The following is a 23,318-nucleotide window of genomic DNA, read 5'->3' on the forward strand; positions in this document are numbered from 1 at the left end:
TCAGCACCCCCAGCTGCACTGGGCAGGGCTCAGGGGACTATTTCCAGCAGCCAAGTGAGCTCTGGGACAGGACAGGAGGAAACAGCCTCAAGTTGCCCTAGGGGAGGCTGAGGCTGGAGCTGAGGCAGAACTGTTTCCCTGAGAGGGGTGTCAGCCGCTGTGCCAGGCTGCCCAGGGAGCTAGGGCAGTGCCCAGCCCTGGAGGGATCTGAGCAGCTGAGGTGCTGAGGGCTGTGGGGTGGTGCTGGGCTGGGCAGGGTGAGGGCAGGGGCTGGACTCAGTGATCTTAAACCTCTTTTCTATCTGAAATGATTCCAAGCCTCTAAAACAGGGAGGAAGGCAGCAGAGCCCATGGGCACCTGGAGCAGCACTCAGCACCCCCAGCTGCACTGGGCAGGGCTCAGGGGACTATTTCCAGCAGCCAAGTGAGCTCTGGGGTTGGGTTTGGCCTCAGGAGGAGTAATTCAGCTTCAGGGTGGGCTGAGGGGAAGGCAAAGGGGTGTCTGGCTGTAGCATGAGGGAGGACGAGACCCCTTGAGCTGACTGGGGCTGCTCCAGGGCAGAGTGAGCTGGAGTCTGGGGCACAGGGGTGACAGGAGCACTCTGCAACTCCCTGGCAGGAGGCTGCAGGGAGCTGGGGGTCAGGCTCTGCTCCCAAGGGACAGGACAGGAGGAAACAGCCTCAAGTTGCCCCAGGGGAGGTTGAGGCTGGAGCTGAGGCAGAACTGTTTCCCTCAGAGGGGTGTCAGCCCTGTGCCAGGCTGCCCAGGGAGCTGAGGGAGTGCCCAGCCCTGGAGGGATCCCAAAGCCACAGAGCTGAGGTGCTGAGGCTGTGGGGTAGGGGTTGCCTTGGCACTGTGAGCTGGGATTCCAGGAGCTTCACGGGCTTTTCCAACCAACGTGACTCTGATTCTAAAAGCAGCATCCCTAAGAGACTCTAATTTGCTGAACCTGCAAAGCTGGGGCAAGCTGAGGCTGTTGGTGTCTGGAACCGCTAGATGGGGATGTCTGTGCACTCCCAGCCAGGGGCTTCCACCCTCCCGTGCTGCTTTCCCATCATCTCCCACTGCAGACAGGGGGGAGCTTCCTCACCCTGCAATCCACCCCACACACACACAGCTCCTGCAGCAAACCGGTTCCTAAACCTGAGGGTGAGCAGAGTGCTCCCTGATGCAGCTGGGAGGTGATTGAAGGCATGTTCTGTCCCATTCACAGCCCCAAACCTGGTCTCTAGGAAGCCACCTGAAGTGAAACACCTCCCCCTTGATTCTAGGGAAGCAGGAGAGTGTCAGAGAGGTGGAATCTCACCCCCCACCAGTGGAAATCCACTTCCCAGACCAGAGTCCTTATGTGGATGTGGCTGTGGATGGTGAGTGATCAGCACTTCGGGGTTGCTCATGATCTGGAGCATCTGCTGGGCCAGAAAGCTGAAGCTTTGAGGGAGATGAGGAGAAAGAACCAGTCTCTGGTTTGAGAAGCACTTTTGGGGTGGGACTCTCTACAATCACCCCGTTCTTTGTGGACAGGAGGGTCCCCCACATTGGAAACTCAAGAGCTGTCTCTCTTCTGGCTGAGACATTTAAAGCTGCAGGCAAGAGCCTCTCTGCAAACTCTTGTCATAGTCTGGGCTGCTCTTCCACAAACATATTTCCCTACTGATTGGGTCCCATCTTCCCCCATCCATGAGGCATCATGGAGATGCCCCAGGATTACACTGATACTCCTTCCTCTCTGCTCCTACATGGCCCTTCCAGCCAGCAACAGGAGCACAGCAGCACTTTTCTCCCCTTTAACCTGATGTTGAACTTCTTGCTTTGCATCATTTGAGCACAGGGTGACCTCAGTGTGTCTCAGCAAGATCCAAATGCCACCCCTCAGCATATCCAAAGAGAAGGGGGTTGTGTCTAGAGCATGTGGTGCAGCACAGGGGGAGGTGATGGGTGATGAATGGCCATGGAAAGGGAATTGAATCCCTCTCAGCCTCAGCATCCCTGAGCATCCCTCAGCAACCCTGCCTGGGGAGAGGGGGTTTCACTGCATTATTGTGGCTACAGCCCTTTAGATCCTGGGATACAAAAGCTAGGGGAAAGGCAAAGGAGTCTCTATTACTATTATTAGTCACCTTTTCCTTGCCAAGTCTCTCTCTGCTGACTGCCAGCCCTGCACAGGAGGTTGCCAACAGAGGTTTGTTACAGCCACTGTGGATAATTTGGCCTCAGTGCAGACTTGTTTGACCCCAGAGCCACAGGAATCCTGCCTGGAGGGAAGCCCACAAGCCTCTCCACTTAATCTTTCCACATCTAGGAAGAGTTGCTCCTTCTCTCTGTGCTCCCCAAACCAAAGAAGAAGGTGATAAAACTCCTCCCAGGGGGGAAAAAAAGCTGAGCACAAAGGTGGGAAGAGGGTGTGTGGGAACACTGCTGACCCTGGGCTGTCAGGTGATGCCATGCAGGGGTTCTGCCTTCAAGTGAGATCCCATTCTGGTTCCTGTGAAGCCCTGAGCAGTTAAGGTGAGCTGCTGGGCAGTGATTCACTTTCATGGCTGAGGGAGTAGAGCTGGGTAGTGAGTTCTTCTCTTCCAGCGCTGTCTGGCCCTTAGGCCTGGGAGGACTGGTGCCTGTCTCGTTGCTCCAGCTCCGTCAGCCTGAACTGGGTTGGTTAGTGGTGGGCTTGGCAGGGTGAGGGCAGGGCTTGGATTCCAGGAGCTTAAAAGGTCTTTTCCAACCAAAACAGCTCTATGATTGCACAGCCTTGAGCTTGGTCCTGCAGCACTGCCTGATCCTCCTGAGACAATCACAAAGAAAGGGACCATTCCCTCTCGGAGGAGGGAGGAACTGAGCCCTTCCCCAGCGAGAAGAGGCAAACCAAGAGGCAGGAGGCATCTGCCAGTTCCTCTCTGCCCCACTGAGGCAGCTCTCATGCCCAGACATCAATCTTTGTCACAGGGGACTCCAATTAGACCTACCAGTGTGGCTGGCAGCTCAACCAACCTATCCATTACCTGGGTGGTCAATGCTTTCACTACACACAGGTATTAAGGAGCAACTTGGTCCTAAGTGCCAGGGACCAATGAAGCCAGAAGGGTAATGATAAACCAATTCCAATTACCTGTGGTCTTCTGTGAAGGTTTCTGGTGGTCTTCAAGGACCTTTGGTGATCCTCAGGGATTTCTGGGACCCTCTGGGAAGCATTTTCTTGGTGTCTCTTAGTTGAACTCGTCCTTTGGAGCATGCACAGTGGGGTCAATCCACATGCCTCCTGTCTTTTTGTGTGCAGTGAGCCAACCTACACACACACAGCTTCTTTATGTCAGCTTTGCACAAGCCTGTGTGCTCCCAGGGAAGGGCTGTGAGGGGTGTGTGGGCTGTGGAGCAAGGCAGGAGGCCAGGGGCTGCTTGTCCTGCTGAGAGATGGCTTTTGGCTTGCTAATCAAAGTGGCTAATGACTGCAGGGCTGACATGGAGCCATCATCAGTTCCCAGGCACCTGCCCTGCTCCTCTCTCCTCCCAGCCCGTGTAAGAGCAGCCCTGTTGTTCCCTTGCCAAGGCTGTTGCTCTGGAACTGTTGTAGCTGACTGCTCATCCTCTCCAGATCTGAACCCCACAGCAGCTTCACGGGGCTCGTGCTCCTGTCCTGGGGGGGTTGGGTGGTCTCTGCCAGCCCACCAAGCCCAGCCTGATCACAGAATCCCACCATGGTGGGGGCTGGAAGGGTCCTGCAGAGCTTAAGTAATGTGAGGGAGCTGGGAGGCTGGAGACTCATCCTCTCTCCCAGTGGAGCCTGTGGGGGTGGGCAGACAAGGCAAACACTGCCAGAAGGAATTAGTCTCTGTCTCACATGGGAACATGTCAAACAGCTTTTGAGCAGAGGCTCAGCTCTGGGCCAGATGACTGCAGGGAGAAACATGGTCAGTTTGGCACCCAGGGCTTGGTGTTTTCCCATTCCATGGCACAGTGTGTGCTGGGATCACACAATCCCACCATGGTGGGGGTTGGGAGGGTTCTGCAGAGCTCCTCCAGCCCAAGCCCCTGCTCAGGCAGGTTCCCCTGGCTCAGGGGGCACAGGAATGTGTCCAGGGGGGTTGGGAACCTCCTGAAAAGGAGCCTCCACACCCTCCCTGGGCAGCCTGGGCCAGGGCTCCCTCACCTCAAGTTTCTCCTTCTATTGCAGTGGAACTGTTTGTGTTCCAGCTCAAAAAGCTGGAGGAAGGGGCAACATCCATCACCCTTTGTCCCGTTACTGAGCACTACAGAAGAAAAGTGTCACCTCACCCTCTTGACATCCACACTTTAGTGCCTTATGGGTGTGAATGAGCTCCCCCCTCAGTCTCCTCTTGTCCAGCCTGAGCAGCCCCAGGGCCCACAGCCTTTCCTCAGCAGGAACATGCTGCAGTGCCCTGAGCATCTTGCTGGCCCTGTGCTGGCCTCTCTGCAGCACTTCCCTGTCCCTCTGCAGCTGGGGAGCCCACAACTGGCCCCAGGACTCCAGATGAGGCCTCAGCACATGTGGCAGAGCAGAGCAAAGGGGAGCAGAAGCTCCCTGGCCCTGCTGCTGGATCCACACTCTGCTGGATGCCCCAGGCTGCTCCAGTGTGCCTTACATCGCCTGTGCACGCCCGGGTGCAGGGTCTGCAGCCCAGCTGGGGCCTCTCTGCCCTGTGCCTGTGTCTGTTGGCATCAGTCGCTTCAGGCCACGCCCCTGTGGCTTCAGGCCACGCCCATATGCCTTTAGGCCACGCCCCCACTCACTTAGGCCACTCCTCCGTCGCTTTAGGCCACGCCTCGTAGTTTTAGGCCACGCCCCCATAGCTTCAGGCCACGCCCCCAGTCTCTTCAGGCCACTCCCCGTCTCTTCAGGCCACGCCCCATACGCTTTAGGCCACGCCCCCAACCGCTTCAGGCCACGCCCCCAGTCTCTTCAGGCCCCGCCCCGGTGGTCTCTGGCCCCGCCCCCGCTCTGTGGCCCCGCCCCCGGCCGCGCTCTTCCCGCCGCCGCCGGTTCTTTTCCCCCCACGTGACTCTCAGTCCTCCTTCGGGTCGGGCGGGGTGAGAGGCGCTTCCGCTTCCGCCGTCGCTCTCGCCGTCATGGCGGCGCCCAGAGAAGAGGCAGCGCCGCGGCGCCCGTTCGGGAAGCGGCTCCTCACCGACCCCGCTCGTCTCTTCCAGCACAACGCGTGGTGAGAGCGGCCGCTCCCTCCCCCTCGCGCCGTCCGCGCTCGCTGAGCGCCCCCTGCGCGTTCCGGGGCGCTGCTGCCCCGCGGCGGCCGGGGGGTTCCTCAGGGGGCGCGGCGAGCTGCCGGCGCGCGGCGGGGCCCGGCCCGTCCATCCGACCCGCGGGCCGGGCGCGGTTCCCGAGCAGCGGGGGAAGCCGCGGGGCTGGCGGACGGACAGCGAGGGGAGGCGCAGTGCCCCCGGCTCAGCACCCGGGAACATCCCGAGCCTTCCTCGGCTCTTCCCGAAGCAGCTCGGCTTCCCCAAACACCAACTGAGAAGGGCTGTTTTGCTCTGTGGAAGTTGCTCCCAGCTTGTCGTTCATTCTGAGGCTGTGCTGTGCAAAAGGAGTGTCACAAAAGCAGCTCCCCAATGGCCTTTTTTCCTCCAGAAGCTCTTAGTAATCAAGTTTTTCCACACAAGTCTTTGTTTGAGGAGTTAATATCGAAAGGTTTCATACCTCCTGAGGCCAGAATAGTGCTTTTTGTTCCTTGTGTTCTGCTTTTGCTTCACTTCAGTGAGACAAAGTGAAGTGAATCCCTTCAATGGCTCCACATTGGGGTTGCTGACACTCCTCAACGCTTCCAGGATTGGATTTGGTGGGGATGGGACATTTGACCTTCCTTTTAGAAGCAGGAGCTGTGCTGCTAGCTCTTGTACTTCTGCCTGAGTTAGAGCAGGTGGAAAAGCTCCCCAGCCCTCTAAATCTTTCTGTTTTCTCTCTGCTGAGCAGCTCCTCTTTGTTTTTCACAACAGGGATCACGTGGAATGGTCAGAAGAGCAGGAAGCCAGTGCCAGGAGTAAAGTTGAAGAGAACAGCTCCCAGCTCTTGCCCCAAGATAAACAAGGTACTTTTGGATAGTCTTCTAATGCTACATCTTGACTTGTGCATGCAAAGAGCCGAACAATCAGGCCAGAGCTACATTCTCCTTGTTAATTGACTTCTCCCTTGGCTTTTCTCCCTCCTCCAGAGTCTCATTTTACTGGAACACCAAGGGTTTGGGCTGGGAGGAGTTGCTTTGCGTTGAGCTGCATTGTTTGTGGCAGACACAAAAGGGATTCCACAGGTTTTGTTTCCTCCCAAAGTTGGCTGAAAGGATATTTGCACATCCCAAATGCAAAGCTTGGCTGAGCCTCAATCAAACTGAAGGTGCACAGCTCTAGTATCAAGTCATATTGTTGAAGGTTGAGGTGGTTTAAGCCCTGGCTGGGTGCCAGGTGTCCATCAAGTTGTTGTCACTCCCTTTCCTGAACTGGTCAGGGGAGAGAGAGGTTTGTGAGTTGAGTAAAGGACAGGGAGGTCACTCAGCAATTAGTGTCAGGGGCAAAACAAACTCATCTTGGGGAGAAAAGGTTTGATTTATTAATGAACCATCAGAGCAGGGAGATGAGAAATAAAACTGAGTCTTAGAACATCTCCTCCCTGGACTCTTCTTCCTCCTCCCTTAATTCTGCAGGGGATGGAGTCAGTTCATCACAGATGGACTTTGCTGCTGCTGCTGCTCAGGGAGAGGCCTCCTCACACTTGCCACTGCTGCACTGTGGGGTCCCTCCCACGGGAGACAGTCCCTCACCAACTGCTCCAGCGTGGCTCCTTCCCACGGGCTGCAGCTCCTCACCAACTGCTGCAGCCTGGGGCCTGCCACGGGGCAGCTCCTCACACCCTGCCCCAGCGTGGGTCATGCACGGGGAGAACAGTCCTTCAGGGACAGACTCACAGGGTCCCAAGTCCTGACAGCAAACCAGCTCTGGCCTGGGCTCCTCTCTGCCCACAGACACCCAGGTGCTGCCAGGAGCTGGCTCCAGGATGAGCTTCCCACGCAGTCCCAGCCTCCTTCAGGCACCCACCCGCTGCGGCGTGGGCTCCTCCACGGGCTGCCAGTGGGTCTGTGCTCCCTGGGGCCTCCCTGGGCTGCAGGGGCACAGCTGCCTCACCGTGGGCTGCACCACAGGGCACAGGGGAATCTCTTTCAGTGCCTAAGTACCCTGCTCCCACTTCTGCACTGACCTTAGTGTCATGGAGATTGTTGTTCTCACACTCTCACTCCCCGGTGCTGCTGCAGTTCAGCAACTGCCCAGCAACTTCTTCCCCTTCTCCAACACATTAATCACAGAGGTGTTGGTTCCATCACTAATTGGCCAGGCCTTAGACTGGTCCATCTTAGCACTGACTGGCATCAGCCCTGTGAGCTCCAGAGGAAGCTTCTGGCAGCTCTTTGTTGAAAGAAGCCACCCCTGTAGCTCCCCCTGCTACCAAAACCCACTCCTCTGAGTTAGTTAATAATGCCCTGTTAGATACCATCCAGGCTCTTACATGAAGCTGAGATGATTTTCCTGTCCTTTGGTATGATAAGAGGCTTGTTTCATCATGATCTTATTCCACCTTCCCCAGCTCTAGGCTCCCTCTGCTCCTTTTTGTTCCAGTTCCACTGAGTGTGTCATCTGTAAGGGCAGCTCTGAACACTGCTGGAGCTGTTGAGCCACGTCCCATATAACTCTCAGTTATATTCACAATAACTCCATGGAATTCTACCAAAAGAGCAAACCCTCTTAATTCCCTGGCTTCCCAAAAGCATCCAACAGCTTCTATTGTGATGCTTTTACTGTCTTGAGCTCATTATCCAAAATCTGGTTGACATTAAAGGCTGTTTGCCTGGTGTGCTTGGAGAACAGCTCTGACATTTGGGAAGCAATTGCCTGTTAGAACAGTTTTGTCAGGTCTCCCTGATGGGTTTCCCAGGCTGAACAATGGAAACCAGTCCAATTGGGATGGTTGCTATTCAGTTTAGACACAATGGGATGGCTGAAATGTAGGGAAAGCAGCTCAGCCAAGTGAGCCTGAAGGGTTTAGTGTCTTGAGAATCGAGAGGAGAACAAAAGCAGGCTATTGGTCATTATGGCTCTGTTATTCTGGAGACTTCTTGGGGCTGTCAGGATTTGGTCTGAAGGAGGAGAGGAAGTTCTTTGGGGTGTGTTGAAGCTGTTTCTCCAGGCTTGGGAACAAAGAAAGAAGTGGAAGAGTTCCTTGGTTTCCTTTTGAGGCTTCATACAATTCAGGGGGGGTCCCTGCTTCTCTTCCTGTCTTTTATGAACACTTCCTTTTGTTTACCCTCCTTCTGCAATGTGAAAGGGGTGAGTATGGGCTTGGATTTGGGGGTTATCCTTAACAAAGGAGTCATAGCATCATAGAATGGGAGGGGTTGGAAGGGATCTTTAGAGATCATCCACTCCAACCCCCTTGCAGAAGCAGGAGTGCTTATCAAGAAAGTCCCTGGAGGAGTCTGGCTCATGTCCCCAAGAGCTAACACCACAAAAAAGGGATCTGGAAACAAGGATGATGTGAGCTCCTGTGGCATAAGTTTGTGCAGGAAAACTCAGTGTGGTCAGTTCTTTGTTTGCTTTGGTTTGTTGCATGAGCTTGGTCAGCTGGCCCTTGATTTCTTGCCTTGATATTGGTCCTGATGGTGCTTGGAAGACACTGGGCTGGGAGGTAAAGGAGCTTTAAATAAACCTTCCACACGTGTGGGTTGAGTAGAGCAGCTGTTCAGTAGCATCCAATGAAGTCTCAACAACAACCTAACACCAGAAGAGATGAAAGAGCATTTCCAGCAGCCTTGTCTTGTCCATGCTGGCACCCACAAGAAGTGACAGTTGAGGCAGGAGTGTGCCAGGGTGTGAATCAGTAAAGTTCCTTCCTCAGTACCATGAGCAGTCACTGAGTTCACCTGTGCAGATGGTGAACTGACATGACCCTGCTGACTTACAGTGAGCTCATGGCACAAACCTCCTGCTGTAGTCTGGTAGCAGACAGGAGATCTTCCTTTCAGTTTGGGGTTCAAGGACAAGGTTTCTTCAAAGGAGCAAGTCCTTGAAGTGGAGATGGCTTTTATATGTGCTTCAGGGATAGATGCTGCTAAAAACACATAGACCACTGGCTTCTGCTGCTTCCCTCAAGCTGCTTCTGGCTGGGGCTGCAGATTTTGCCAGGTGTTCCTGGTTCATTTCTCTCCCTTCAGATATCTTCTAACCACTTTGTGTGCTTCTGAGAGAGATTAAAACACAAACTGCAGCTCAAGTAGTGACACTAACCTCCAATTCCAAGATCCCTGCTTTTCCTCTGGACCCTCCTGGTGGGAAATGTTGGACAGGAGTTATCCATTCCCACAGCCAGCCATCATCTTGAATTGTGGGAGAATCATTGGCATTCAGCATTGCACTTGTTGCTAAGGGGGAGGTTGCATGTGTTTAAAATGCAGCTGGGATCTCTGGCAGTGGATGTTCATGCCTCTGGGTGATGCCAAGCAGAGGATGATCATTAGCTTTGATTTCCCAGGCCAGACAACTCATCCCATTGATGTGAGACTTCAGGAACCCAGATGGGTTTTGGAACTTCATCTTTTTGAGCTCTCCACTCTTACTTTAAAGGTCAATTCTGTTGGTTGCCCTCTTTTGTTCTAATTTTAGAGTGAGGGAGCCCTGGCAGGGGCTGCCCAGATGGGCTGTGGAGGCTCCTTGTCTGGAGCCATCCCAACCCCAGCTGGATGAGTTGCTGTGTGCCCTGCTCTAGGTGCTGCTGCTCTGGCAGGGGGGTTGCACTGGATGAGCTTCCCAGGTCTCTTCCAGACCTTGAGATGCTGTGACTTTGTGGGTGTGAGCCTGGATTTCCAGGGATGGGCATGTTCGTGGTAACCACTGTAGGTTTTAATGCCCTTCTTGCCCTGGTTATCACAGAATCACTGAGTGGTGGGGTTGTGAGTGGTAGGACAAGGGGCAATGGGGACAAGCAGGAACAGAAGAGGTTCCAAAGCAACACAAGGCAGAATTTGTTCCCTGTTGAGGTGAGGGAGCACTGGCAGGGGCTGCCCAGATGGGCTGTGGAGGCTCCTTGTCTGGAGCCATCCCAACCCCAGCTGGATGAGTCCCTGTGTGCCCTGATCTAGGTGGTGCTGCTCTGGCAGGGGGGTTGCACTGGATGAGCTTCCCAGGTCCCTTCCAGCCCCTGAGACTCTTATATTACTGATGTGCTTCAATGCACAGCACATTCAGACTCTGTGACTCTCTAACATACACAGAACCATGGAAGAAGACATCCTGTAGAGGCAACACTAACCAACACTTGCCCTGCAGTCTTTGAGTACTGACCTTTCTGCCAGGCCCTGTGTAGCTAATTTTTCCTCTTTCTCCATCTGAAACAAACTTGAACTGAAACTCTTCAGCTCCAGGCAGCTGTCACAGGATTCCTTAGAAGCTCTAACAGCTTGCCACAGTGTCCTGAGGCTCCCAAATGAATTGTTCCAGTGACCTGAACGAGTTAGAGGTGAAAGTAAAAGCTGGATATCTTTATTCCACTTGCCAGCATCCTTTAAATCCTACCAGAAGACATTTTCCTCTTGTCTCTCATCCCTTTTTGTTCCTCCTAACCAAGTGACAGTCAGTTAAGTGTTCCTATGGGATGGCACAATTGGAATCAAGGGGCATTTCAAGCACTAACCTGAGTCCCTCAAGCAGATTGCTGAGGAGATGGCTGCACTCATCCCTCGCAGGCTGAACTGGTTCAACTCTCGACACCTCATCATTTGACCACTGCTGATGGTTTTGTTTGTGTTCACAGAGGAGTATGAGGTGAATGCTAGGAGGTACTGGGATGACTTCTATCAAATCCATGAGAATGGCTTCTTCAAGGACAGACACTGGCTGTTCACTGAATTTCCTGAGCTGGCACCTCAGGGGAACACAAGGCAGAGGAAGGATTCTGTGCTTGAATTTAATAGCAAGGAAGAATCCAGCAATGAAGGACTGTCAAGCTGTGAGAATGGACATTGTTCACTGGAAACCAAGGCAGAGGATCAGCTCAACCTGATGAAAAGCACACCTGAGAGTTGCAGGGAAGAGCTGGCTCCACAGAAGTGCAATGAGTTGAAGGGAACTGATGGGGATTACCCAGGATCATCTGCATCTTACCGTATTCTAGAGGTGAGAGCTAAAAACCAGAGGCAGGCATCAAACAGTCCCTTGTTAGGGTTAGGCAGAGAAACACATATCCCTGGTAAGCAGGGAGGGTTGGCCTTAAGTCAGTAAAATGCAGGAAGAAGCAGAAGGCAGCTTAGTAGTGAGTGAAACCTGTTGGGAGTCTTTTGCTTCAGTCTGTGAAGAGGCAGAGCACAAGGGCCACAAGAACTTTGAGTTCAAGAGACCAACTCTTCCTGTCAGATGTTGAAGCAAGCACTTAAAAGTCATGTTGGGAAGCAGCTGACTCTTGTTCTCTATAAAGCTTTCCCTTGTCTTTTATGTCTTGTGTGTTTGCCCTGGGAGGGGTGAAACAAAGCAATGAAAGCAAGCCTAGAAAGATGCTGTTTGGGTTGTCCTTGTGTCCCATGTAGTAACAGGGAGTCTCAGACTGGGTTTGTCCCTCAAGAGTCTGGAGGACTTCTCCAGGGTAGGCTCCTGGCAGCTGGCAGTGACCATGTGCTCTGCCACCTCTGGTTTGTTCACTGTCAGTAGCACTGGGTTTGTGGAGTGCTTCATGTTCTGGGGAAGGTCCTTCCTCCCTTCCTCCCTTCCTCCCTCCCTCCCTCCCTCCCTCCCTCCCTCCCTCATTTTCTTCATCCCTGCCACCCCTCCCTCCCTCCCTCCCTCCCTTCCTCCCTTCCTCCCTTCCTCCCTCCCTTCCTCCCTTCCTCCCTCCCTCCCTCCCTCCCTTCCTTCCTCCCTCCCTCCCTTCCTCCCTCCCTCCCTCCCTCCCTCCCTTCCTTCCTTCTTTCCTTCCTTCCTCCCTTCCTCCCTCCCTCCCTCCCTTCCTTCCTTCCTTCTTTCCTTCCTTCCTTCCTCCCTCCCTCCCTCCCTCCCTTCCTTCCTCCCTCCCTCCCTCCCTCTCTTCCTCCCTCCCTCTCTTCCTCCCTCCCTTTCTTCCTCCCTCCCTTTCTTCCTCCCTCCCTCCCTTCCTTCCTCCCTCCCTTCCTTCCTCCCTCCCTTTCTTCCTCCCTCCCTTTCTTCCTCCCTCCCTTTCTTCCTCCCTCCCTCCCTTCCTCCCTCCCTCCCTTCCTCCCTCCCTCCCTTCCTCCCTCCCTCCCTTCCTTCCTCCCTCCCTTCCTTCCTCCCTCCCTTCCTTCCTCCCTCCCTTCCTTCCTCCCTCCCTTCCTTCCTCCCTCCCTTCCTTCCTCCCTCCCTTCCTTCCTCCCTCCCTTCCTTCCTCCCTCCCTTCCTCCCTCCCTCCCTTCCTTCCTCCCTCCCTTCCTTCCTCCCTCCCTTCCTTCCTCCCTCCCTTCCTTCCTCCCTCCCTTCCTTCCTCCCTCCCTTCCTTTCTTCCTCCCTTCCTTTCTTCCTCCCTTCCTTTCTTCCTCCCTTCCTTTCTTCCTCCCTTCCTTCCTCCCTCCCTTCCTTTCTTCCTCCCTTCCTCCCTTCCTCCCTTCCTCCCTTCCTCCCTTCCTCCCTTCCTCCCTTCCTCCCTTCCTCCCTTCCTCCCTTCCTCCCTTCCTCCCTTCCTTCCTTCCTTCCTTCCTTTCTTCCTCCCTTCCTTTCTTCCTCCCTTCCTTCCTCCCTTCCTTCCTCCCTCCCTTCCTTCCTCCCTCCCTTCCTTTCTTCCTCCCTTCCTTTCTTCCTCCCTTCCTTTCTTCCTCCCTTCCTTTCTTCCTCCCTTCCTTCCTTCCTTCCTTCCCTCCCTCCCTTCCTTTCTTCCTCCCTCCCTTCCTTTCTTCCTCCCTCCTCTTCTTCATCCCTTCCTTTCTTCCTCCCTCCCTTCCTTTTTCCTCCCTCCTTTTCTTCATCCCTGCCATCCCTTCCTTCCTCCCTCCCTTCCCTCCTTCCTCCCACCCCTTCCTCCATCCCCCTCCTCCCCCCTCCTGATGTTCTCAGGCCATTGTGCCTTTCCTGTCTCACCTCAGTACTCTCCCCAATCCCTGTCACTACCAGCCATCAGGAGTGTTGTCTGCTCAATCATTCAATTCCATTGAGCCCTTAAACATTCAGAGGCAAATTTCCCCCAACCCATTTGTGTGAGCCCTCTCCAAATGGCAACAAGCAAAAGGAATAATAAGGCAGAATCTTTGCAGGCCTGCTTGTAACTTGAGGAAGAGCCATTTAATGAAGGGAACTCTGCAACAGCAGGATGTAATTACAGGCAAACAAACTTCTTGCTCCACTGCTCTGATTTTTCTATGGAAGGCAACTCATCTGTGGCCTCTGCCAATGCTGCAGTGACTCATAGTGGTTGTTAGGCTTGGGATTCCAACACTAAGAGCTTTCAAAACACAATATATAGCTTGTTAGTAAGATTTGTTTCCCACCACTGCTCAAGGTTGCTCCTCAGAGCTGACCATGCTCAGATCCTGCAGAGACATTCACAGCTGTGCTTGGTTGTTGCTCTGGAGTTGCTCTTTGTTCTGTGGCTGTAGAGGAATTGTTTCCCTGGTGTGCATGTCTGCTTTGTCCTTGCAGGTTGGTTGTGGTGCTGGAAATACAGTCTTCCCAATTTTACAGACCAACAAGTAAGTATCTGTCAGTGGCTTTGGACCTCAGTGATATCCCAACCTCTGCAAAACCAACTGGAGAGATGGAACATGTGTCCTTAGTTTAAACAATCTCAGAGAAAGGCTTTATGCAGACAACACTTTTGCCACCTGTAACTTTTGTGTTTGGAGCTTAAGAACCTTTAGTCTTAGAATGCAAACAGCAAAACATGATGGGAGGTGATGGGGCTCATTCTGAAGGCTGGGGGTGAGCTGCTGGAGAGCAGCTCCAGGAGACAGACCTGGCACTGCTGGGGGAGAATCAACTGCCCATGAGCAGCAACGTGGCCTCGTGGGCAAGAAGCCAATGGCAGCCTGGGGGCATCCAGCAGAGTGTGGATCCAGCAGCAGGGCCAGGGAGCTTCTGCTCCCCTTTGCTCTGCTCTGCCACATGTGCTGAGGCCTCATCTGGAGTCCTGGGGCCAGTTGTGGGCTCCCCAGCTGCAGAGGGACAGGGAAGTGCTGCAGAGAGGCCAGCACTGGGCCAGCAAGATGCTCAGGGCACTGGAGCATGTTCCTGCTGAGGAAAGGCTGTGGGCCCTGGGGCTGCTCAGGCTGGACAAGAGGAGACTGAGGGGGGAGCTCATTCCTAGTGACCAAGATCTCACTGGTGGGTGTCAGGAGGTTGGGGCAGCACTTTTTGTCTGTTGTATCCAGTGACAGGACAAGGGGTGGTGGGATGAAGCTGCAACACAAACAGCTCCATTGAAACACAAGGCCAAACTGTTTGAGTGTTGGGGTGAGGGAGCCCTGGCCCAGGCTGCCCAGGGAGGGTGTGGAGGCTCCTTCCTTGGAGCTCTTCAAGCCCCACCTGGACACGTTCCTGTGCTCCCTGATCTAGGTGGGAGCTGCTTGTGCAGGGGGTTACACTGGATGAGCCCTAAAGCTCCCTTCCAGCCCCACCATTCTGTGATCCAACACATTCTGCACAAGGCCTTATTGACAAGAGTAGACTAAAACCCAGTATCTCTGGCTTCCCAGCTCTGTGCATTTGAGCCACTTGTTCAGTCCTGTGGAGCACCTTTATAGAAATGCTGATCATTTCTTCCCTTTCTTTCAGTGACCCAGGCCTTTTTGTTTATTGCTGTGATTTTTCTGCAACAGCTGTGGATCTTGTCCAGGTAAACCCAGCAATGACTTAGGACGGTAGGAAGCCCATGCTGCCAGTTTCACACACACCTATCCCAACTGCCACAAGCTCTCAGGTTGGGGTTGACAGCTTGCTTTCTGTTTTAGCCACCCCTGATGAGCCTTGGATTGGGAAATCAGGGAAACAACTCATCAGAGGTTGTAGAAGTGAAAGAACTTGGAGATCTCAAAGTATCACCTTGGCAGCAGACAAGCCAGCCAGCTCTTTCCCCTGTGCTTGGCAGTGTTTAGCTAAACCCAGTGCTCTTTCAGCTGATTAACTGCTGAACCTTGGAAACATTCAGGCTATTTTTTAACAGGAACCAAAGGTGGGTTTGGTTTGTGTGTTAGCTGAGAATGTGGCTGGATTGCTTGTGCACAGACAGCTGAGGAAGGGATGCTGCTGTGTGTGAAGCAGGAGGTTGGAATTGAGTGAAAGGACAAATAACTGCTAATGTGGGCTCAGCACAGAGCTGAGGATGTAGAAAGTGGCAGATGCAATCAGTCACTCGATGAGATGGGAAGCACAGCAGCAGAGGCAGCATTTCATCCTCTTAAAGTGACACAAACACTGTACTTAGAGCCTGGACCAGCAGCTTTAGAAGAATCCACAACCTGTGGAGGTTGAAATGGGATTGTTTTTTGGAGTACAGGGAGTAGACAGCTTGTAGTTGAGATGGATATTGCGTTCAGTGATGCAGAGAGAGACCCTGATGCTCTCATTTCTGTACAGATCTCCAGCTTCACAGTGTAAACACTTCACTTCTTCCCTCCATCTGACTTGAAATTGTAGTAGTTTGGGGGTTTTGACTGTGCTGGTTGTCTGAATGGAGCAAATCCAAAGCTCTTTGTTACATCTCCCACATGTACTTGCTTTTGACATCTTCCTTATCTGACGAGGGAGCCTTACTGACCCTACCTGAGTCCAATGAGGCTGAAACACCTCTGGACACATCACTTGATGATATAAAAGCTGAACTGCTCCTATATCTAGATAATGTTGAGATGAGTCTGCTCCTAACACACTCATTTCTCTCCTTTCTAACTACAGAACAACGCAGAGTATGATTCCTCTCGCTGCTTTGCATTCATCCATGACCTGTGCAATGAGCAAAGTCCTTTCCCAATGCCAGATGAGAGCCTTGATGTTGTTATTCTCATCTTTGTCCTCTCAGCAATTCACCCAGAGAAGTAAGTGTTTTCCATGAAGCTCCCCAAAACCAAAGGTGCAGGTGCTTTAGAATCATTTCAGCTGGGAGAAAGCTTTACGATCATTGGGTCCAGACCTGTGGCAACAAATCCTGCCATAGCTTGGGTGTGATTTTGTTGGTGTTAAGTGGCTAGAGGTGATGTCTTGCAGCCATTTAGGGGACATCTGCTGCTCTAAGGCTCAGAGGTGGATGTCTCATATGAGAGATGACAAGAAGGAAGACGGGATCTCAGTGTGAGTGTGACCTGTTGTGAGCTCAGTGTGTGTTCCAACCTACACTGGTCTCTGGGTTCTCCTTCTCTTTGCTTTTATTCCTCAGCCATTTTGCTTCCCATTCACTGGTTAATTGTTTTAACAGAACACAGGGGAGACACTTTTATCATGAGTAAGAGAGAGAGAGAGCAGTTAATCCCTGCTGTGGCAAACAGCAGAACCAGGGAAGTGCCACAAATCAAGAAGCCACCTCAAATCAACCCCTTGAAGTCTATAAGAAAGCTCACTCAGACAAGCACCAGCTTTTGGGAGCTCTTAAAGTCCAAAGAGGCTCTTTGAACCTTTCCACCTTCTTTTTCAAACAAGCACCTTTGTTTGCAGAAGGCTGAATTCTCCTGTTTGGTTGCTTCCTCAGGATGCAGAGGGTGGTGACCAGGCTGAGTCGCCTCCTGAAAGCAGGAGGAATGATCTTGTTACGAGATTATGGCCGTTATGACCTGGCTCAGCTTCGCTTTAAGAAAGGTATTTGCCTTCCCTGGAGGAGTTTTGTCACTATCCCCAAGAGAAATGCCTCCTGTTGGATGGCAGTTGTTGATTTGTTAAGTGATAGCTGGTAACTGTTTAAATCCTTCTTGCCCTTAGGTCAGTGTCTCTCAGATAACTTCTATGTGAGAGGTGATGGCACCAGAGTCTACTTCTTCACACAAGGTAAGAGGCTAGGAAGCATCCCTCTGACTGTCCTCACCTCTTTTTAGCCTCTCTTGCTGCAGCTAGCTCCTTCCAGCCTGTCTTTCTTGCAGCAGTGTGAGACGTTAAGTGTCTGTCCATTGCACAGGGAGCTGGGTTTCTCAGTTACTGATGGAAATGTTGTGCTATGGTGAATTCCTGAGTGGAAAAGCCTCTCAGAGGAAGGTTGGGGTGTGTGTGCTACCCTGGGATTGCAGGAATCATAGAATCACAGAGTGCTGAGGGTTGGAAGGGACCTTTAGAGCTCATCCAGTGCAAAAGCCCTGCAGAAGCAGCTCCCACCTAGATCAGGGAGCACAGGAACATGTCCAGGTGGATCTTGAAGAGCTCCAAGGAAGGAGCCTCCACACCCTCTGTGCCCTCACCCAGGTGCTTGATGAAGATGTTGACCCAGACTGGCCCCAGAACCCATCCCTGTGCAACTCCACTGGCCACAGGCCTCCAGCTCCACTCTGTGCCATTGATCACCCCCCTCTGGGCTCTGTCATTCAGCAGCTCTGCATCCACCTCACCTCCACCCATCCCAGCCACACTGCCTGAGCTTTCTGATGAGGATGTTGTGGGAGACAGTGTCCAAAGCCTTGCTGAGGCCAAGGTAGATGCCATCCACTGCTCTCCCCTCATCCAGCCAGCCAGTTATGCACTCATAGAAGCATCAGGTTGGTCAGACAGGATTTCCCCTTGGTGAAGCCATGTTGACTCCCCTGATAACCACCTTTTCCTTCATATATTCAGTGATAACATTCAGGATGAGTTGTTCCATCACCTTTCCAGGGATGGAGGTGAGGCTGACCTGCCTGGAGTCTCCTGGGTTGAACTCTTGCTGCCTGCAGAGGATGGACACCACTTAAAGGAATTCCTCTTTACTGTTTTACAAGGAAAGAAGAAGGGTGTGGTTGAGCAGAGAGCTGAGCTAGCCTCTCCAGTTCTACTGCTGCTAGTCAGCATGGCTTTTATTCCCCCTTGCTTATCAGCAGCTCCACCTCCACTCACTTCCTCCACAATCCCTTGTAGAGCAGTGGCACAACTACATGCAGCTAATCCCCCCCCCACAACCTTTCCCCACTGCACAAACCTTGTTTGTCCCAAGCAAAAATGAATGTTCAGTGCATGTCTGGCAGAGGTTTCCCCATGGCAAACATCTGATAAAAGGGCACAAGTTGAGACCTGTTGACACCTTTGCTACAGAAACTCCATCCAGGTCACGTGCTCTCAGGCTGCCGTTGAACAAGCTGTCTCTGAAGCTCAGCAGGACTCAAGTCTGCCTTTGCCCACAGCCAGTTAATGCTGGGGCACCATCATATTTATTTGCTTGGTCAGGAATACCTGCCCACAGAAGTGTTGAAGCCTTGAGGGCTCTTAGTGCTTTGATTGGGTCCCAACAGGGTGTGGTGCTTTTGAAAGGAGATCTTTTTTGCCTTCCTCAACTTAAGCTTAATGAATCCTGTTCCCCTCCAGCTTGTACAGCACAGCTCTTACTGCCACCATTTAAAAGTGTAGGGCTGATCCTCTTCTTTGCTCTTGTTGTTGTTCCTCTGGAGAGAGAGGGGAAGGGGGAGGAATGGAGCTGTCACTACTCAATGGAAGATGCTCCTTTAGTCACTTACTAAAGGCAAAACCCATGTCTGTAACTACTGCAGTTTTCTCTTTGTCATAGAATCATAGAATGGGAGAGTTGGAAGGGAGCTTTAGAGCTCATCCAGTCCAATGCCCCTGCAGGAGCAGCTCCCACCTAGATCAGGCCCCGCTGCCCACACTCTGCTGGATGCCCCCAGGCTGCCATTGGCTCCTTGCCCACGAGGCCACGTTGCTGCTCATGGGCAGTTGATTCTCCCGCAGCAGTGCCAGCTCTGTCTCCTGGAGCTGCTCTCCAGCAGCTCACCCCCAGCCTGTGCTGCTGCAGGGACTTGTTCCTCCCCAGCTGCAGGACTCTGCCCTTGCCCTTGGTGACCCTCAGCAGGTTCCTCTGTGCCCAACTCTGCAGCTGGTTGAGATCTGGCTGACTGGCAGCACAGCCTCTGGGCAATCAGCCAGTGCTCCCAGTTTGGTGCCAGCAGGGCACTTGCTGAGGGTCCCTCTGTGCCCTCACCCAGGTGCTTGATGAAGATGTTGACCCAGACTGGCCCCAGAACCCATCCCTGTGCAACTCCACTGGCCACAGGCCTCCAGCTCCATCCTGTGCCATTGATCACCCCCCTCTGGCTCTGTCATTCAGCAGCTCTGCATCCACCTCACCTCCACTCATCCAGCCACACTGCCTGAGCTTTCTGATGAGGGTGTTGTGGGAGACAGTGTCCAAAGCCTTGCTGAGGCCAAGGCAGATGCCATCCACTGCTCTCCCCTCATCCAGCCAGCCAGTTATGCACTCAGGTCTCAGTGATTCTGATGATCCTCCAAACAATGATTTCCTTCCTTAGTAGAAGGGAAACTCAAAGGCAACGAGACAAACCGTGATCTTAATCCCCCCATAACACAGTAGTTGAGTCCTGTGTGATCCTTGCATTGTCCTGCCAGGGCGAGACCGTGAGTTTCCACTGGCCCATCTTTCAGCATCACTTAGCCCTCAATGTGAGCAGGTGAACTGAAAAGCTATGGCATCCTCCATCTCCTCCTCTCTCTGCTTTCAGATGAATTAAATGATCTCTTCACAACAGCTGGGCTGGAGAAGATGCAGAACCTGGTTGATCGGCGATTGCAAGTGAACCGAGGGAAACAAATGACCATGTATCGAGTGTGGATCCAGTGCAAATACTGCAAACCAGCTGCCCCTCAGCCCCAAGGAAACAGGGAAACTGTTTAGTTTGGAACCTCTTCGGTGTCTCCTCCTGGTGAGGTGCGTAAACTCACTCCTGGTGAGTTTAGCTCGCACACAGCACCTCAGTGCCTTTCACGTTGCCAAGCATCAGTTCAAGGGAGCTCTGCTAAGGGCAGGTGCTTGAAGAAGAGAGCCAAGCAGTGTTTGAAATGTGTCTGGTCTGAGTTGGTTTGAATGATTTATGGTTTTAACAACTTCAGAAACTGTGATGCTGTCATACAGTTGAGTAGCAAGTCACTCTTTCTCTGGGGTCTTGCCATGAAACAGAAGGAGAGCTTTGACCTTGCCTCTACGTTGATTCGTCTTGTCTTGGGAACAAAAAGCACTAAAAGGGTAAATCTGCTCTTCTCTGCAAGTAATCACTAGGCTTTAAACCCTTAGACAACTTAACACAGCTCTCTTCTGGCCATTCAGGGCTGTGCAAATCCACAAGTTCAAGTAAACTGACTGAGGGGCAAGAACTGAGAGCAGGCCAGTTCCTCTGTGCCAGCTTCCCCACAGATGCCTTGTGGTGTGCAGATAACCTGTGGAGGAAACAAATCACCCTGCCATGCCCTCAGTGTTCCTCTCAGGAGCCTGCACACCATACCTCAGGTGCTACAGATCAGGCAAGCTTCAAACTGATGCTATCTGTGGAGCACCCTCCAGAGTGCAGAGATTCGCAACCAGCTCACAGGACCAGGGGTTTATGCAGGATTACCTGAACAAGGAGAAACTAGACACAGAGGAACCTGCTGAGGGTCACCAAGGGCAAGGGAAGAGTCCTGCAGCTGGGGAGGAACAAGCCCCTGCAGCAGCACAGGCTGGGGGTGAGCTGCTGGAGAGCAGCTCCAGGAGACAGAGCTGGCACTGCTGGGGGAGAATCAACTGCCCATGAGCAGCAACGTGGGCTCGTGGGCAAGGAGCCAATGGCAGCCTGGGGGCATCCAGCAGAGTGTGGATCCAGCAGCAGGGCCAGGGAGCTTCTGCTCCCCTTTGCTCTGCTCTGCCACACGTGCTGAGGCCTCATCTGGAGTCCTGGGGCCAGTTGTGGGCTCCCCAGCTGCAGAGGGACAGGGAAGTGCTGCAGAGAGGCCAGCACAGGGCCAGCAAGATGCTCAGGGCACTGGAGCATGTTCCTGCTGAGGAAAGGCTGTGGGCCCTGGGGCTGCTCAGGCTGGACAGAGGAGGCTGAGGGGGGAGCTCATTCCTAGTGACCAAGATCTCACTGGTGGGTGTCAGGAGGTTGGGGCAGCACTTTTTGTCTGTTGTATCCAGTGACAGGACAAGGGGTGGTGGGATGAAGCTGGAACACAAACAGCTCCATTGAAAAGGCCAGACTGTTTGAGTGTTGGGGTGAGGGAGCCCTGGCCCAGGCTGCCCAGGGAGGGTGTGGAGGCTCCTTCCTTGGAGCTCTTCAAACCCTCCTGGACACGTTCCTGTGCTCCCTGATCTAGGTGGGAGCTGCTCCTGCAGGGGGTTGGACTGGATGAGCTCTAAAGGTCCCTTCCAACCCCACCATTCTATGAAGCTGTTTTTACTGACTGCAGCCCCCCAGGTCACAAACCACATTGCCCTGTCATGATTGTGTGCCAAACCCAAATAGACAAGACACCTGCCTTTGATAAGAAATTTGCCTTTGATTGCTGGTTGGATTTCTTAGAGGAAGCCAAAGTTGTGGCTTTCTCAAGGTATTTCCCTCCCTCCTTGCTTGAACAGCAAATTCCTTTCATCTCAGCTTGTTTTCTTTTGTCATTTGGAGGGTGTGGTACAACAGGTATTAAGAAGAAACGTTGTGGTAATGCTTTTCAGGGCTGGTTTGATGAATGGTAACTCAGACTTGCACAGCAACTCACATGCTTCTGCAAGCCTGCTCTCAAGGGTTTGGGCCACCGTTAGGTTACTACAGTTGTTTGCCTCTTCTGGTAGCATGAGTGGCTGCTTTCCTCTCTCAAGAAGGGAAAGCCTTGACTGCTGTCTCCTACTAGTACATGAAGCAACAACATCTGTTGTGTGTGCACTGCTAGCTGAAGAGCAGGCCATGCTACACAAAGCCTGTTGGTTTTGTTAGCTAGACACTTGTATTGGGAGCATACAGTTGCCTAAGAATAACTGTCAGCTCGAGTGGGTTATGAAATAACTGCTGGCTTGAAGAGGAGGAGGAAGGGTGAATGAGGAAATGGCATTGCTGTCTTTGGAGAGCCCACAGGAGTCCTGGGGACTCAGGCACTGGTTTGTAAAGCACTAGAAGGGGCTGTAACAATCCTCAGGAGCACAACTTCATGGTTGCTGTGTTACCCTGCAGGTATTGGTGTGTCTGCTGCCTGAGGGCTTGTGGCTCGGGATATTTCAGCCCTTCCTGGGGAAGGCTGACCCAGCAAATCCATTCACACCATCAAGGCAGGTTGCAATGCTGGGGCAGGAATGGAAATGTACCATTGCTTTGTTTAAACAGCTATGTAGCTCCTTAAATAACATTGAAAGGGAGTCAACTGTGAAGAGAATCCTTCAGAGAATTTGCTCTACTGTCCTTTCAACAGGAGGCTAAGAGACTTCCCATCTGCAAATGAACTAGGAGGTAAAGCTGCTTTCTTTCTTTCTAAGCACTATTTGGCTTCTGCCCCAATGCAGAGCTTGTGCAGTTGATGTCACGTGTTCATTCTAAACCTCCAAAGTCTATTTCCCTGCCAAGGTTGGTACCTCAGGCAAGGTCTAGGCAAAACTAAGCTTTAAGGCCTCTGGGAGCTGAACAAGCTCATGTCTCCTCATCTGAGCCAGGGAAAGAGTCAGGCTTGGCAAAAAAGTCCTGGGAGAGCGTTTGACGTGATGTGACTCGTGTAACCAGCTCTGTTGCTTTCAGTAAAAGACCTCCCATGTGTTCCTGGTCCCTTAGGGGAGCTCCCTGGGGTCCTTTCCCTCCTGGTCCCTAGAGGGATAACTCCTCCTGGGATAACTTTTATCTCCCTGGAAGAAAAATGACTGACTAGGGTAAAAAACCAAGCGACATACTGAGTGTGAATTGAAAACTGCCTGATTAATCATCCAAAGGCTTGTAAGGAGCATGGGGAAAGATGTTTGTGATTATCAACACGATTTACATCGAGTGGATGGACTCCCCTTGAAACTTCAACTCCTTGAATGGGAGAAAATGAAGCCTGGTGATTAATTTCTTGCCACTTTGAAGGGTTCATGCAAAAACTTGCAGCCCTGTGAGCCTGCAGCCATTGAAGTGAGATGAGAGGCAGGGGAAGGACCTGATGTAGGTTGACCTGCTTCTGCAAGGGGGTTGGACTAAATGATCTCTAAAGATCCCTTTGAGCCTCTATGATCTAAGTGGCTCTTTGCTGTTCTTAGTGCTCTTCTTTCTGCCTGGAGTATTGAAGCACTCACTCAAACATGAGCCATGCTGGGCAGACATGCTTTTTGGTTCCAATCCTGTTGATGGTGTTCAGAAGGCATCAAGTTAGCAACCATGCACTGAACCAGGCCAGATAGTGTCTGAGCTTCCTCCTC

The 23,318-nt window shown here is 52.7% G+C and overlaps 1 protein-coding gene across 2 annotated transcripts; it reads left to right on the top strand.

The window, feature by feature from the left end:
* The first annotated feature begins 5,077 nt into the window (after nucleotides 1-5,077).
* On the top strand, nucleotides 5,078-20,112 carry LOC104558318 (tRNA N(3)-methylcytidine methyltransferase METTL2). 2 transcript variants are annotated; one of them, XM_062019046.1, is made up of 9 exons: nucleotides 5,078-5,175; nucleotides 5,966-6,057; nucleotides 10,821-11,182; nucleotides 13,643-13,692; nucleotides 14,774-14,834; nucleotides 15,893-16,032; nucleotides 16,680-16,786; nucleotides 16,907-16,972; nucleotides 19,639-20,112. In XM_062019046.1, exons 1-9 carry the CDS (start codon nucleotides 5,084-5,086, stop codon nucleotides 19,809-19,811), a joined length of 1,143 nt encoding a protein of 380 aa, XP_061875030.1. In that variant the 5' UTR covers nucleotides 5,078-5,083; the 3' UTR covers nucleotides 19,812-20,112. The 2 variants fall into 2 exon arrangements, with proteins under 2 accessions (XP_061875030.1, XP_061875031.1); XM_062019047.1 differs by lacking the exon at nucleotides 19,639-20,112 and adding an exon at nucleotides 17,786-18,778.
* Nucleotides 20,113-23,318: the final 3,206 nt, after the last annotated feature.

The sequence above is a fragment of the Colius striatus genome, chromosome Z, assembly GCF_028858725.1.
Source record: "Colius striatus isolate bColStr4 chromosome Z, bColStr4.1.hap1, whole genome shotgun sequence".
NCBI classification, from domain to species: Eukaryota; Metazoa; Chordata; class Aves; order Coliiformes; family Coliidae; genus Colius; species Colius striatus.

Coding starts and splice junctions, on each gene's coding strand:
- LOC104558318 (XM_062019046.1), top strand. CDS start 5,084: ATGGCGGCGCCCAGAGAAGAGGCAGCGCCGCGGCGCCCGTTCGGGAAG. Junction 13,693..14,773: donor CCAATTTTACAGACCAACAA/GTAAGTATCTGT, acceptor CCTTTCTTTCAG/TGACCCAGGCCTTTTTGTTT. Junction 16,033..16,679: donor TCAGCAATTCACCCAGAGAA/GTAAGTGTTTTC, acceptor TTGCTTCCTCAG/GATGCAGAGGGTGGTGACCA.